Source organism: Austrofundulus limnaeus, unplaced genomic scaffold (genome assembly GCF_001266775.1).
Source record: "Austrofundulus limnaeus strain Quisiro unplaced genomic scaffold, Austrofundulus_limnaeus-1.0 Scaffold104, whole genome shotgun sequence".
Classification (NCBI taxonomy): domain Eukaryota; kingdom Metazoa; phylum Chordata; class Actinopteri; order Cyprinodontiformes; family Rivulidae; genus Austrofundulus; species Austrofundulus limnaeus.
This window is the reverse complement of record NW_013952506.1, coordinates 59,188-70,436: the sequence shown is the minus strand read 5'-3', so window position 1 is coordinate 70,436 and position 11,249 is coordinate 59,188. Positions and strand designations below refer to the sequence as shown.

The window sequence follows — 11,249 nt, the reverse complement described above, 5'->3', positions numbered from 1 at the left end:
CACACACACACACACACACACACACACACACACACACACACCCCTCAGCCAGCCATAACTTTATGACCACACCCACTCGCCCTTGCTGAAACAACTCAGACCAGTAAGAATTCAAATAAATATCTGAGGAGGAGGGTGTTCTGGAGCATTTGGCAAAAAGCCATAACCAAATTTGTTGTTGGGTCTCCCTGGGTTGTGGGATCTGTAGACAGATTGGTATCTGGGTGTTTTACAGTCTGAAGGAATATATCAGACTCTTTGATTTTCTTACATAAACAGCTTCTGGAGCCAGTTGTTCAAAACATATAATCTGGATCAAAATTTTCCAGATTCTGAAATCCCCTTTTTGCTCTCCAGGATCACATAATCCATCATCTTTTATTATCTTTTATCCCAGCTGTTCAAAGAAATTTGGATTCTTATCCAGATCCAACCTTTCAAGAATACCAAATCTGGATAATGAGTTCTCATTTAGACTGCAGATCACACTGGAGGTTTGACAAAACTGGTAGAACCTCCAGCATGAGGACATATCCAAATAGAAATCCAAATCCTTCGAGTTCCCATCAAACGTACCTGATAGTAGAGCTTTCTGGCCATGTGAGCCCTGCACAAACACTGAATAGTGATAGCTGCAGAGCGCTGCTGCAGGAAGCGCCTTCTTGTTGTCCACATTCGAACGTTTCGCTGAATGACAACAGCTGCTCTGGTCCGCCTCACAAACATCACAAACCTAATGAAAGAAATTCTTTAAATGCAGCTTCTAATCTATTTTTATTTTTACACTGTTGGTTACTCTCTCCACACACCTGCGTGCTTGATGACCCCGCACGTGTTTCTGAACAGTGATGGCAGATTTTCTCATCCGCAGGTACTTTCTGCGGGCGAGCCAGCAGCGGATCGTCTTCTGGATGTCGACACAAGCCAGGCGCAGTTTGTCTGAACGAAGCTTCTCCAGGAAAGCCACCTGGCCGGCTCTGAAGAAGATCTTGCTTTTGCCAAACTGGTACTTCCTCTTGTCCTAATAAAACAAAAACAAACACAGTATTAAGTTTATTACTTTGAAAAAGCCTAAGTTGTCATGAGTTGAAATGTTTTCATGCATACCTTTATCAGTTTTTCCAGTAGGTTCATGCAGGTTTGTTTTTTATCAGGAAGCACTTCTTTATGCTTCATGAGGACACGGTACCGACTGAAGAACTCCTGATAGGTCCATCTGTAGTAATTATATTATAAACTCAAAGTATACCACAGGTTCTACGCATGTTTACAAAGTGATGCTGATGTGGTACCTAGATGGGAAGCCCGCTGCTGAGATACGGATCGTTTCCAGTATGCCACATGCACGAAGCTGCTGCACAGCCCTCACAGAGTCCAAGCTTCATGTAGAAAACAAACGCGTGAATGAATCAGTCTTTCATTCGTGATTGAAGAGAATGGCACGAAGCAAAAGCAAGCGGACAAATTCTCACGTGAACGGGGCTTTAAGGTCGTTTGGTTTGATGCAACGTACGTAATGAGGCGTCGTAGAATTTAACGTGTCCATCAGCAGGTGTAGAGACTGTCGAAACTGAAAACAAAGTAATGATGCTGATCACTTTTGAAACATTTTTTATAAAAGGATGCAGCTTCTATGATCATGAAAAAACAATAAAAAGTGATGTTTCCTGGCAGTAACAGTCTCACCTGCAGTCCAACTGTCTTCTTAGTATCCCTTTGACTCTGCCCAGCTCTTCCAAGGATGCCAGACAATCTGCTGGTAGAACTTTTGCCTTTTTCTTCCTCCTCCATCAACTTCAGCAGCAAATCAAACTGAAAGGATCACAACCAGCAGGCGTCACTGAACAGCAGGTGGTGCTGTTAACACTCAACATTTATTTTTTTTAAAAGGGTGTCATTTCCTCCAATAGTTGTGTCTGAACAATCCAAGGGTGTGTGTTGTGCCCACAAACTTTCAACACAACGTTACTCAACAGTCATTTCTTTTTAGCATCCTGCCACTGAAGCATTAAAATCCAATGTCACAGAAAACTTACTGACATCGAAAGGGAACATCTAAATCATGGCTTAAAACTGAGACGTGTTTACTCTTTACCTTGCTCTTTTTCAGCACGTTGATTTGCTCCTCATTGACTGTGTCCTTGTTTTTCTCCAGGAAGCCCACACACTGGTACTCCACCTACCAACAACAATTAGCACCACTTTGAGGAGCAGAATCCTCAAATTAATGCTGGCAGTGTCAAATTAGAGATTGTGTGTGCTTGTAATTAGTAAACACAAGTCATTATGAGTGTAATACAGCAATCCTAAACAGGATGCATGAGTCTGAACATTTGCATCATATCCAAATTTATGATATGCTCTATTATGATATGTTTTGCATTTTTTCTAACTAAACTTTTTTTAACTGAAAAATGATGCGTGTGATGAGTCAAAGCATATACAAACAACTTGCAGAAATTTCTCTTTTGTGGGTTACTCTAACCACTGGACTTGCACTGCCACCTCACCGTGTGTCAGAAAATTCAAGTATCACCTTGTCGGCAAAGTGGTGGATGATGAAAGCCCGGTTTGATAACCTGGGTTTATCAAAGTGAGCGTTCTGCTTCTGGAGGGTGTTGTACAGCTTCTGAGCCCACGTGTCGTCACAGCCTTTGGGCATCTGTGGAAAAAGGAAAAGCTGACACATCACTTAGTCACGGCATTACTCACAACCTCCACAGACACAAAAAGAGTCCAGAGACTGGAGGGGAAAAAAATACAGACTTCTAGAGGGACAAAAATAGAAGCGCCATTTTACTTTGCATTCCTCGTCTAGGAGGTCCAGGATGCCCAGCTTGGCCTCGATAAGGTTGATGCAGGGCTGGTTGTCGCAGAAGTCGATTAAAGTCCAGGGGATCTCCTCTTTCATGTACTCTTCCTGCTCGAGCTTGAACACATGCTGCAGAGAGTGATAGATAAACATGAAGTGCTGTAAGATTTAAAAAAGAAGAAGAAATAGAATCTTGTTGAGCAGAAAGAGTTGTACCAAGTTGAACTGTTGCTGAAGCTTCTCGTTAGCATAATTAATGCAAAACTGCTCAAAGCTGTTGATGTCGAACGTTTCAAACCTGAAAAAAAAAATTCAGAACATCTGGGTAGTTTGTGTTGGAAATAAAGAAAGTAAATCATGAGAAAGCCTACCCGTAAATGTCAAGAACGCCGATAAATGAGTTCTGTTTCTCCGTAGATTTCAAAGCGACGTTAATACTGTTCACAATCCAGCTGAAGAGTCGGGCGTAAATGTGTTTGGCTAAGGCGTCCCGTCCGTGGACCGCATTCGTTTTGGAAACGGGCTTAACGAAGGTCTCTGTGGTCGTCTTGAGTTTCTTGTGACAGAACCAGTGGGCCATTTCTTCACAAGGCACCCCCAGGAGCTCACAGAAAACCATCAGGTGGGCATTATCTGGCTGAAAACACACCAACAGTAATGTCCTCGCTGAGATAAAGTCTCACATATGTATTATTAGCACAACTTAAAAAGGAGCAGTTCAGTTTGATGTTGATCTGAGAAGTTCTACCTGCAGTAGTCACTTTTAAAAATCTCTATTATCCTGTTTTGTTTTTAAATGAAAGGATAATCTATTTACCAAGATGCTGCACCTGTCTGCAGACTGATCCTTCACTTCCACATTGCTGAGATGAAGAATTGCTGATAGAATTTGGTAAATTTCTATTTGTTCACCATCACCAATTCCTACAATACAAACAAAAAAAAATACATAATCAGTTGTGTTGAGCAATAAAAAATAATAGTTTTCTTTATAATAATAATAATAATAATAATAATAATAATAATAACCTAATAATGAGAAAGCTCTCCTTGTGCTGCGCATCTCTTTGGAATCATCAACTCCATCAATGACGGGACTCTGACCCTGGTTAGTGCAGCAGAAGTCGTCAGCCCAACCTTTTTAACAAAACACATTGTTCTTTTATGTCATGTTTAATATCGTTATTTTGTTAAAGCAATCATTTAAATTAAATCATATGCAAAAAAATAAATATATATTTACAAACTCACAGACCTAACTTGAAGGCTTTGAACTCTGGTAGATGTGAAGAGGCACAAAGCTGGTAAAATATGTGGTAGTTTCTTTCTCCATGAGCCTAAAACAAATGCAAACAGATGCTGAAGAGTAACCAGGAACAATACCAGCAGAACTTACATTGATAAATTTAAACTTAAACAGAAATACTTAGCACAAAAGGTAAGGAAATTTGTGTTTGGTAGATTATTTCTTTGTTGTAACAATGCTTCTTGGCAATAAATCTCATACTGTTCAAAAGTTTATTAACGACCCTTTTAAATGGTGCCACATTCGTAAGGAACATGCATTTCTCCTGCCCTGCCTTATCTCTCCCTGTTTTGCTGCTGGAGCCTTCTCTACATTTTTCATCCGAATCCAGAAATTATGGATATTTTTATTTTTATGGACTTGGTTAGCTGGTCTCTCAATAAATTTTTTGGAACAAAGTTTATATTTCTTCTTCCATGGGAGGACACGTCAAAGGTGGGACCTCTGTTCTTCTCTGTTCTGGATATAGATTTGGACTCCGATCAGTGGATTCTACAGATTGGCTTGGTGGTCTCCTGGTGTTCTACAAAACAGCGTTGGTGGCTTTGCACTTTCTGGCTGACTGACAAACTGGATGGACGGCTGTATTCTATCAGCACTCGGACATTGGGCCTTGAGCGAGCTGGACTCAGTCTGCAAGCGATTCTATGGAAGGCCACGGGCCGGCTGTGGTCCCTGGACTTTGCTGGCCAGATGTAATTCATCTTGGAGAAAGATGATGAATCGACTTGGCAGTATGTGTCCACACCATTTTGCCTGATTGGATTTGCCACCTTGAGAGTATCAGCAGACATTAAGGCAGAGGGAAAACTGTTGTCTGCCTGTCCCTTCTGTTCCCAAAACAACTGATTAGAGAATCTGGATCTACCCGGCAACGGCCTTGGATCTGTTGGCAAAATCCTTCCTGGTTGAAAGACATTGACCGCCCCCCACCCCCCATATGATCTGATTCCTGAGGAAGCCGAGGTCGCACAGAATGAACAATTGACCATCAATATTCTGAACTTAGGCTGCGCTGGCCTTGGGGACTGGATTCTTCGAGCCTCTTAAAACTCACATACTCCTCTGGCTAATAATCTTGCTCTATGCAGAGGTTTTTTTCATAAACACCATAATGTGTCACAGTGTTGATATATGATGTTTTTGCTTTTTTCTTCATCTTCCCTTCCCTTGTGTTTTCCCAGTTTTTCTTTGTTTCTAAGTTGGCGCCACGGCAGGCAGCCTGTTACTGCAACTGCACTGTTTTGAGCTGCTGTAATGTTCAAATTTCCCCACTGTGGGATCAATAAAGTTCTATCTTATCTCTTATCTTATTTAAAGGATAAGCAGTAGAGCTGAGTTTGTGGGTTGCACACATGAAAAATTTGCCAAATCTATGCCAAAACGGCTTATTTTGTTGTTGTTATTGACACGTTTTGAGTTTCTGGTACCCCCAGGTGCTGCCAATCAGGTGTAAGATTTATTGCCAAGAAGCATTACTACAACAAAGAATATGTCAAACACAAATCTCTTTCCTTTTTGTGCTAAGTTTATGTCAGATTATTAACAAATGCACTTGAGTTTTAAATCAAAGTTAGACGTACAGATTAAACGTACCTGAAAAACAACTCTAGACTTCTCCAGTAGGTAGGTTCTCATGTTGGCACCAATAATTCGGTGCTTCTTGTCAAAGCCGATCTCGATGTACTTCCCAAAGCGACTGCTGTTGTCATTCCTGGTTGTCCTGGCATTCCCAAAGGCCTTAATCAAATAAAGATATTTTTGTCTAATGTAAATTATGTTTTACATCTGCACCAGATTTTCCTGCAGTGGTGAATTTTACCTCCATGATCGGACTAGAGGCAAGAACTCTCTCTTCAACATTGGCTTCCTCAGATGTGCTGCTGACTGTGGCAAAGTAACGCATGGCGTACTTGGCAGAAACGGTTTTCCCAGCTCCAGACTCACCGCTTACTATGATGGACTGATTTCTCTCATCTCTATATAACAATATAAGAACGCACACATTACACATAGGCTTTATGAGTTGTAAGACAAATGAGCAAAGCAGTGGCTCTGAAATATGAAATAAAATGTATTATGTTTGGTCCAAACCTGGCCATCTGTTTGTAGGCTTCCTCAGCTACTGCAAAGATATGAGGGTCCATGTCCCCCATGTTCTGCCCACTGTAGGCACTGATGATGTCAGTTTCATAAATAGGCAGGTTCTCATAAGGATTGATGGCAACCAGGACGATTCCTGAAGTCCACGAGGGAAAAAACTCAAACTCAGATTCAATCATTATCCTGAAAACTCATGGAAATTTGAAATCCAACCACTGTGAAAAGCCAAACGCATCAAATGTTTCAATACTAAGATTTTTGCTAAAGAAAACTCAAGAAATCAAATCATTTCTTCCATTTAACTTCACAGACTTGCAAAAAATAAAGATATTTTAGTACTAAATTTTACAGCTCTCACTCCTTAAATTAGCTTAAGAGTGGTCTAACTCTTCTAAAAAATCACAGGGTGACAAACCAATTAAAGATAACTGGGAGCATCCTGTCTGATGTGGTGACTAATAACATAGGAGCACCACAGAAGATTATCCCGTCTCCATTTCTGTTCATTCCGAGTTTAAACCCAACACTGAGTCACAGAAGTTCTGATGAGTGAACTGTCCTACAGGAATCATCTGTTCCTGATGTTGCAAAGACCACACACTGAGAGTCCAAGTAAAAAAGCTCACATTGGCTGAAAAAAAACGAGTTGCAATATGTTGCAAAACAGCTACAGCAGTCTAAATTAGCCAAGAATAGCTAAAAACTAGCTGAAAAGGCTGAAACTAGCACAAAGACCCAGAAAGAGCATGTTTGCTGAATTAAACAGTAAGAAGCTGAAATTATCATAAAAGGTGACGATAGATGGGGGAAAAAATCAAATTAGCTGGAAATACCAAAAAACTAGCCAAAAAAAAAACAACTAAAATTAGCAGAAATCAATTAAAAGAACCAAAAAAGCTTAAACTAGCAGAAAAAAAGCTGATAGAAGCCGAAAGGGATTTAAATTAAAAGAAGAATAACTAAAAGGAACAAAAGAACGGCTGAAAAAACAGGAAAAAAATAAAATTAGCACAAAAAAGTTGAAAAGAAATACAGAACCAAAGATTTCTATACATTTTAAGGGTTTTTAAGGGTATTGTAGATCAGTGGTTCCCAAACATTTTATTTTCTGACCCACAAAATATTCATGGCAAAAACTTGTGACCCCAAATATTACTGGTCTGAGTACACGAACTTTGTTAACAACCCTAAAAACACAGCTTTTTGACAATCTAAACAGCTTGTACACAAATATAAATACTTATTTATGCTTATTTTCTGTTTTTGTAATAGTTAAAAGGAAAATATTACATCAGCAATTATTTTATTACCCTTTAAATTAATTTCTGGAGACTATCCAAGGTGCTTCATGACCCATAATTGGGTCCCAAGCCCAACTTTGGGAACCAAAGTGCAGTGGTTCCCAAACGTTTCAGCTTTTGACCCACAAAATAACAGTAGCAGAGACCTGTGCCCCCAACTATTTTTGGATGATAAACATTTGTATCAGGTCAACTAAACATGGGCATAATAACAATATTTTATACTACATCCATTTTAAATACAATAACTTCACTCCTTTGTAACAATTAAGGCAAAAATGTAATTAATTCCGAAAATCTTTTCAGGACCCCACCTTGATGTTTCGAGACCCCACTTTGGGTCCCAACCCCAACTTTGGGAAACACTGTTGTAGATAACTCCATTCATTTTCAATAAGATAAAAAATTTGATAAAAAGAAATTTAAAAAAGGCTAAATCGAAAAGTACAAGTTGCTGAAATACCAAAAGTCATAGTACCTGTTGCATAAATGAGCTGAATGTTTTGACATAAGAATTGTTGAAATAGTTCAAAATTGTGGAACGAGTTAGATGCAGAAAATTGTACAGAAGAAAAATGGATCATCTAAATGTATTAGAAAAAATTATATCTGAACATCTAGCAGGAATTAGTACTATGCCAATCAACAAGAGACAACAAGTGTTGTTTTTTATTATTTACCAAAGGCTATGTTTAATTTGTTTATGTAGAGGGAGCAGGACTTCAGACTTCCACTAGAACCAGTCAACAGTGAAAGTGGCTCCTGTCTCTGCTTCAGCTGTCAGGTTACGTTTGGAGGTCTAGTTTCTAGAAAAGAGGATCTGACTGAAGGAGAAAAAGACAAACAACATCCTGGGTGAGGAGGTGGAGGTTAGCGCGAACTGCGAGTACTTGGGTGTGCACAAACCCAAAAAAACCACAACCCACCACTGACACTGATCACAAGAGCAGGACTCTAACGGGTTCACCAAGACATCTTCTACCAGTCTGTGTTGACGGGTCATCAGAGGTGCTCAGCAAACTCAGAAATAAAGCTGGAAGAAAAACTGAACTGAACTTGAAGACGTCTGAGTCAGTGAGGGACAAACAGCTGTCATTCAAACAATCGATCCAACGCCTTCATGACCCGACACAGAGCCAGCAGACTCAGCTCTGCTGTCATAAAAAATGCATGTTTCGAGGATCTCCATTTCATTGCAGAGCAGCTCATGTTTGTGCAGCAGTTTTTTTTTTACTTTAGATATGAAAAATCTATTATATTTTTTGTTTTTTGTATATCTTCTTATACATATCAGCATACACTGCACTACAACTGTGTTAAGATTTGGTCATTTACTATTTAGTTTAGTGTTCTAGAATCTCTTTTCTATTCCATACTCAGTTATCATTCTGGTCCTGACTTCTTTCATATACAGTGAATAGGACTTTTGACTTCTGACTCATGCTACTTTATTATCTGCTGTGACAAAACTATTTCCCTCAGGGCATCAGAAACACATCTATCCATCGACAGGCCAAAACAATTACATTTTCCCTACGTGTCTGCACAATTTTATGATTGACTGAACATCAGAGAACCTTTTCTGTCGACCTCTTTGACACTGGCCTGAGAGGAAGCAGCACAAGGCAATCATGCCAGGACGGAGCACCTGAAACTGACGTATACCCCCAGTGAAGTCAGGCACGTGTGACTACCCTTTTTAAAAGGACCAACAAAGAAATATCGGTCAATTAATTTAGACTGAAAGATATGCTCTTAGTGTTCCCTTAAAAGCAGACGGTATCACAATAATCAGCTTAATGTTACTGCAGATTATGTCAGCCTATGCCGTGAGCAAGGCTCCAAAGTCTACAGTGACGGTGATAATGGCAGTCAAAAGAGATGAAGCTCTTTACCACAGTACGTGTAAATCAGCCTGGAGTCCATGAAACGCACTCTGAGGTTGTGCAGCACTGCTGGTTCGTGAAGGTAGCTTAGAGCTGTCAGGTCGTTCTCCCCAACCAGGATGTCTGGGTTCCTGAGAGGTGGCAGGTTGTGAGTTCGGGGGTCTATTTTGTGCTCCACTTTCTGGGAAAAAAATTAATGAATAATGTATCTTTTAGTTTATATAATTGACAATTAAAAATGTGAATCAATGAAAAAAAAAGACAAAAAATAAAGCAACATATAAATAAAATTGTTTTTATGCTTTGAGGTGAAACGAGCAAAATATTCTCTGCTTGGTCTGTTCATGTTCACTCACGATATTCAACCTTATTTCCATACCTGATGTGCATGTCCGAACTCGACATAATACCAAGAGGTAGCAGCTGTGCTTGAATGTTCAGCCTCAGCGTTTAAGTTTCTCAGTCCATCTTTTTTAGAACATAGCGTTCAAACCTTCAACACTCACTTTTGCAGAGCTGTAAATATCAGTTTGTCTTCTTTGGTTCAAGCTTAGACCCATACATAGTCTGTCATAACATGTAAGTTTTGCAAAAGAAAGGTGCATGCCTCTAGGTGACTTCACCCATCAAGCCTTTTAGTAGTTTTAGTAGTGCAACAATCCCCCTGGGTGTGACTTTAATGAGTGTATGAGTGGGTTTTTGTCTCACTGTGCCATCATCCAGCTGCAGAGACAGGGTCAGGTCGCCTGGAGAGTAATCTCTGACCAGTTCGGCTGCCTTCCACACTTCTGCTGCATCTGGCAGCCACACACGGGCGTTCTGCATGAAGGAGAAACCGGTTCAGATGTTTTCTGCGCTTAACGCAGTCATTTGAGAGGTAAAAAACTACAACAGTGACAATGTTATGTGGATGGATAGTGGGTTAAAACTCCTCATTTATAATTACGAACACTAAAAAGTAGAGGTGAATCTCTGGCAGGTGTTGAAGGAGCTGCTAATTTGTCAAAGGAAAGTTACCTGACAAACTAAGTATAAAATAAACACTTTGTTATCGGACTCGTCCTACCTTGGAGTAAAGTTCAGACGCTGCCATGACTTTTAATTTGTTCAGCGGGCTTTGAGAGACGTCTTCTGCCCCCAGAGAGCAGAATAAAACATGTTTCAGACTCCGCCACAGAGAAAGTAACTCCTCAGCTGTCCTCTCTCTGCTGCCAGCCGACCTGAGTGGAGATTCAGCTTCAGCTGCTTGTCAGTCAAACTGCGCATGCGCAGTTCGCTGCTGCTATCGCGGGTCAACAGTGCCTCCCTGTGGTCAACTCGGGTGTGTCCAAAACGGCAGGACGGGTCCTCCGAAGGTCGAATTTGTCGGCCGCATACGTCACAGCGCCGCGACGAAGGACGTCCAAACCAAAAAAGACTCCTCCGATGCGGCCGACAAATACGTCCTTCTTTTTCCCCGATTTGAAGGACAGTTCTGATGAAACCTTCCCGGCCCAGCATATCCCATAATGCATTGCGGCCCGACCGGAGATTCTTTTTTTCTTGTAATGGCGGACGAAGCGAGAGTCGAAGCGATGGAGGAGTACAGTTTTAAATGTAAGTATATTAAAATCTGCCGGTAAAAGAATAGAAAATATAAAGCGGCTGTATTGTTAGGCTTTAGTCCTTTGCATATATATGTTTTAAAATAATATTTATCAGAAATATCGTGAATGAGCTCGTATGGCGGGTCCTTTAGTTTTTCGTTTATTCCCGCGAACTAAGCTAGTTTTTAGATACAGACCAGATTGGCAGGTGCACAGGTGCTCACAATGAACGGTGATGTGCAGGTGGTGCTCCGT

The 11,249-nt window shown here is 40.5% G+C and overlaps 1 protein-coding gene across 1 annotated transcript in view; it reads right to left on the bottom strand.

Annotated features, from left to right (window-relative positions):
* LOC106521141 (unconventional myosin-Va) overlaps nucleotides 1-10,641 on the bottom strand; it is a 21,372-nt gene extending 10,731 nt beyond the window's left edge. The window contains exons 1-20 of the mRNA XM_014013571.1: nucleotides 10,475-10,641; nucleotides 10,117-10,227; nucleotides 9,418-9,589; nucleotides 6,213-6,357; nucleotides 5,941-6,097; nucleotides 5,715-5,858; nucleotides 4,068-4,149; nucleotides 3,842-3,949; nucleotides 3,630-3,736; nucleotides 3,184-3,449; nucleotides 3,029-3,110; nucleotides 2,801-2,941; nucleotides 2,537-2,662; nucleotides 2,096-2,179; nucleotides 1,687-1,812; nucleotides 1,473-1,570; nucleotides 1,293-1,379; nucleotides 1,108-1,216; nucleotides 810-1,021; nucleotides 577-733 (exon numbers count right to left, since the gene is read on the bottom strand). Of these exons, the coding sequence (XP_013869025.1) occupies nucleotides 577-733; nucleotides 810-1,021; nucleotides 1,108-1,216; nucleotides 1,293-1,379; nucleotides 1,473-1,570; nucleotides 1,687-1,812; nucleotides 2,096-2,179; nucleotides 2,537-2,662; nucleotides 2,801-2,941; nucleotides 3,029-3,110; nucleotides 3,184-3,449; nucleotides 3,630-3,736; nucleotides 3,842-3,949; nucleotides 4,068-4,149; nucleotides 5,715-5,858; nucleotides 5,941-6,097; nucleotides 6,213-6,357; nucleotides 9,418-9,589; nucleotides 10,117-10,227; nucleotides 10,475-10,501 (2,541 nt within the window). The 5' untranslated portion in view covers nucleotides 10,502-10,641. The remainder of the gene's footprint in view (nucleotides 1-576; nucleotides 734-809; nucleotides 1,022-1,107; nucleotides 1,217-1,292; nucleotides 1,380-1,472; nucleotides 1,571-1,686; nucleotides 1,813-2,095; nucleotides 2,180-2,536; nucleotides 2,663-2,800; nucleotides 2,942-3,028; nucleotides 3,111-3,183; nucleotides 3,450-3,629; nucleotides 3,737-3,841; nucleotides 3,950-4,067; nucleotides 4,150-5,714; nucleotides 5,859-5,940; nucleotides 6,098-6,212; nucleotides 6,358-9,417; nucleotides 9,590-10,116; nucleotides 10,228-10,474) is intronic.
* Nucleotides 10,642-11,249: the final 608 nt, after the last annotated feature.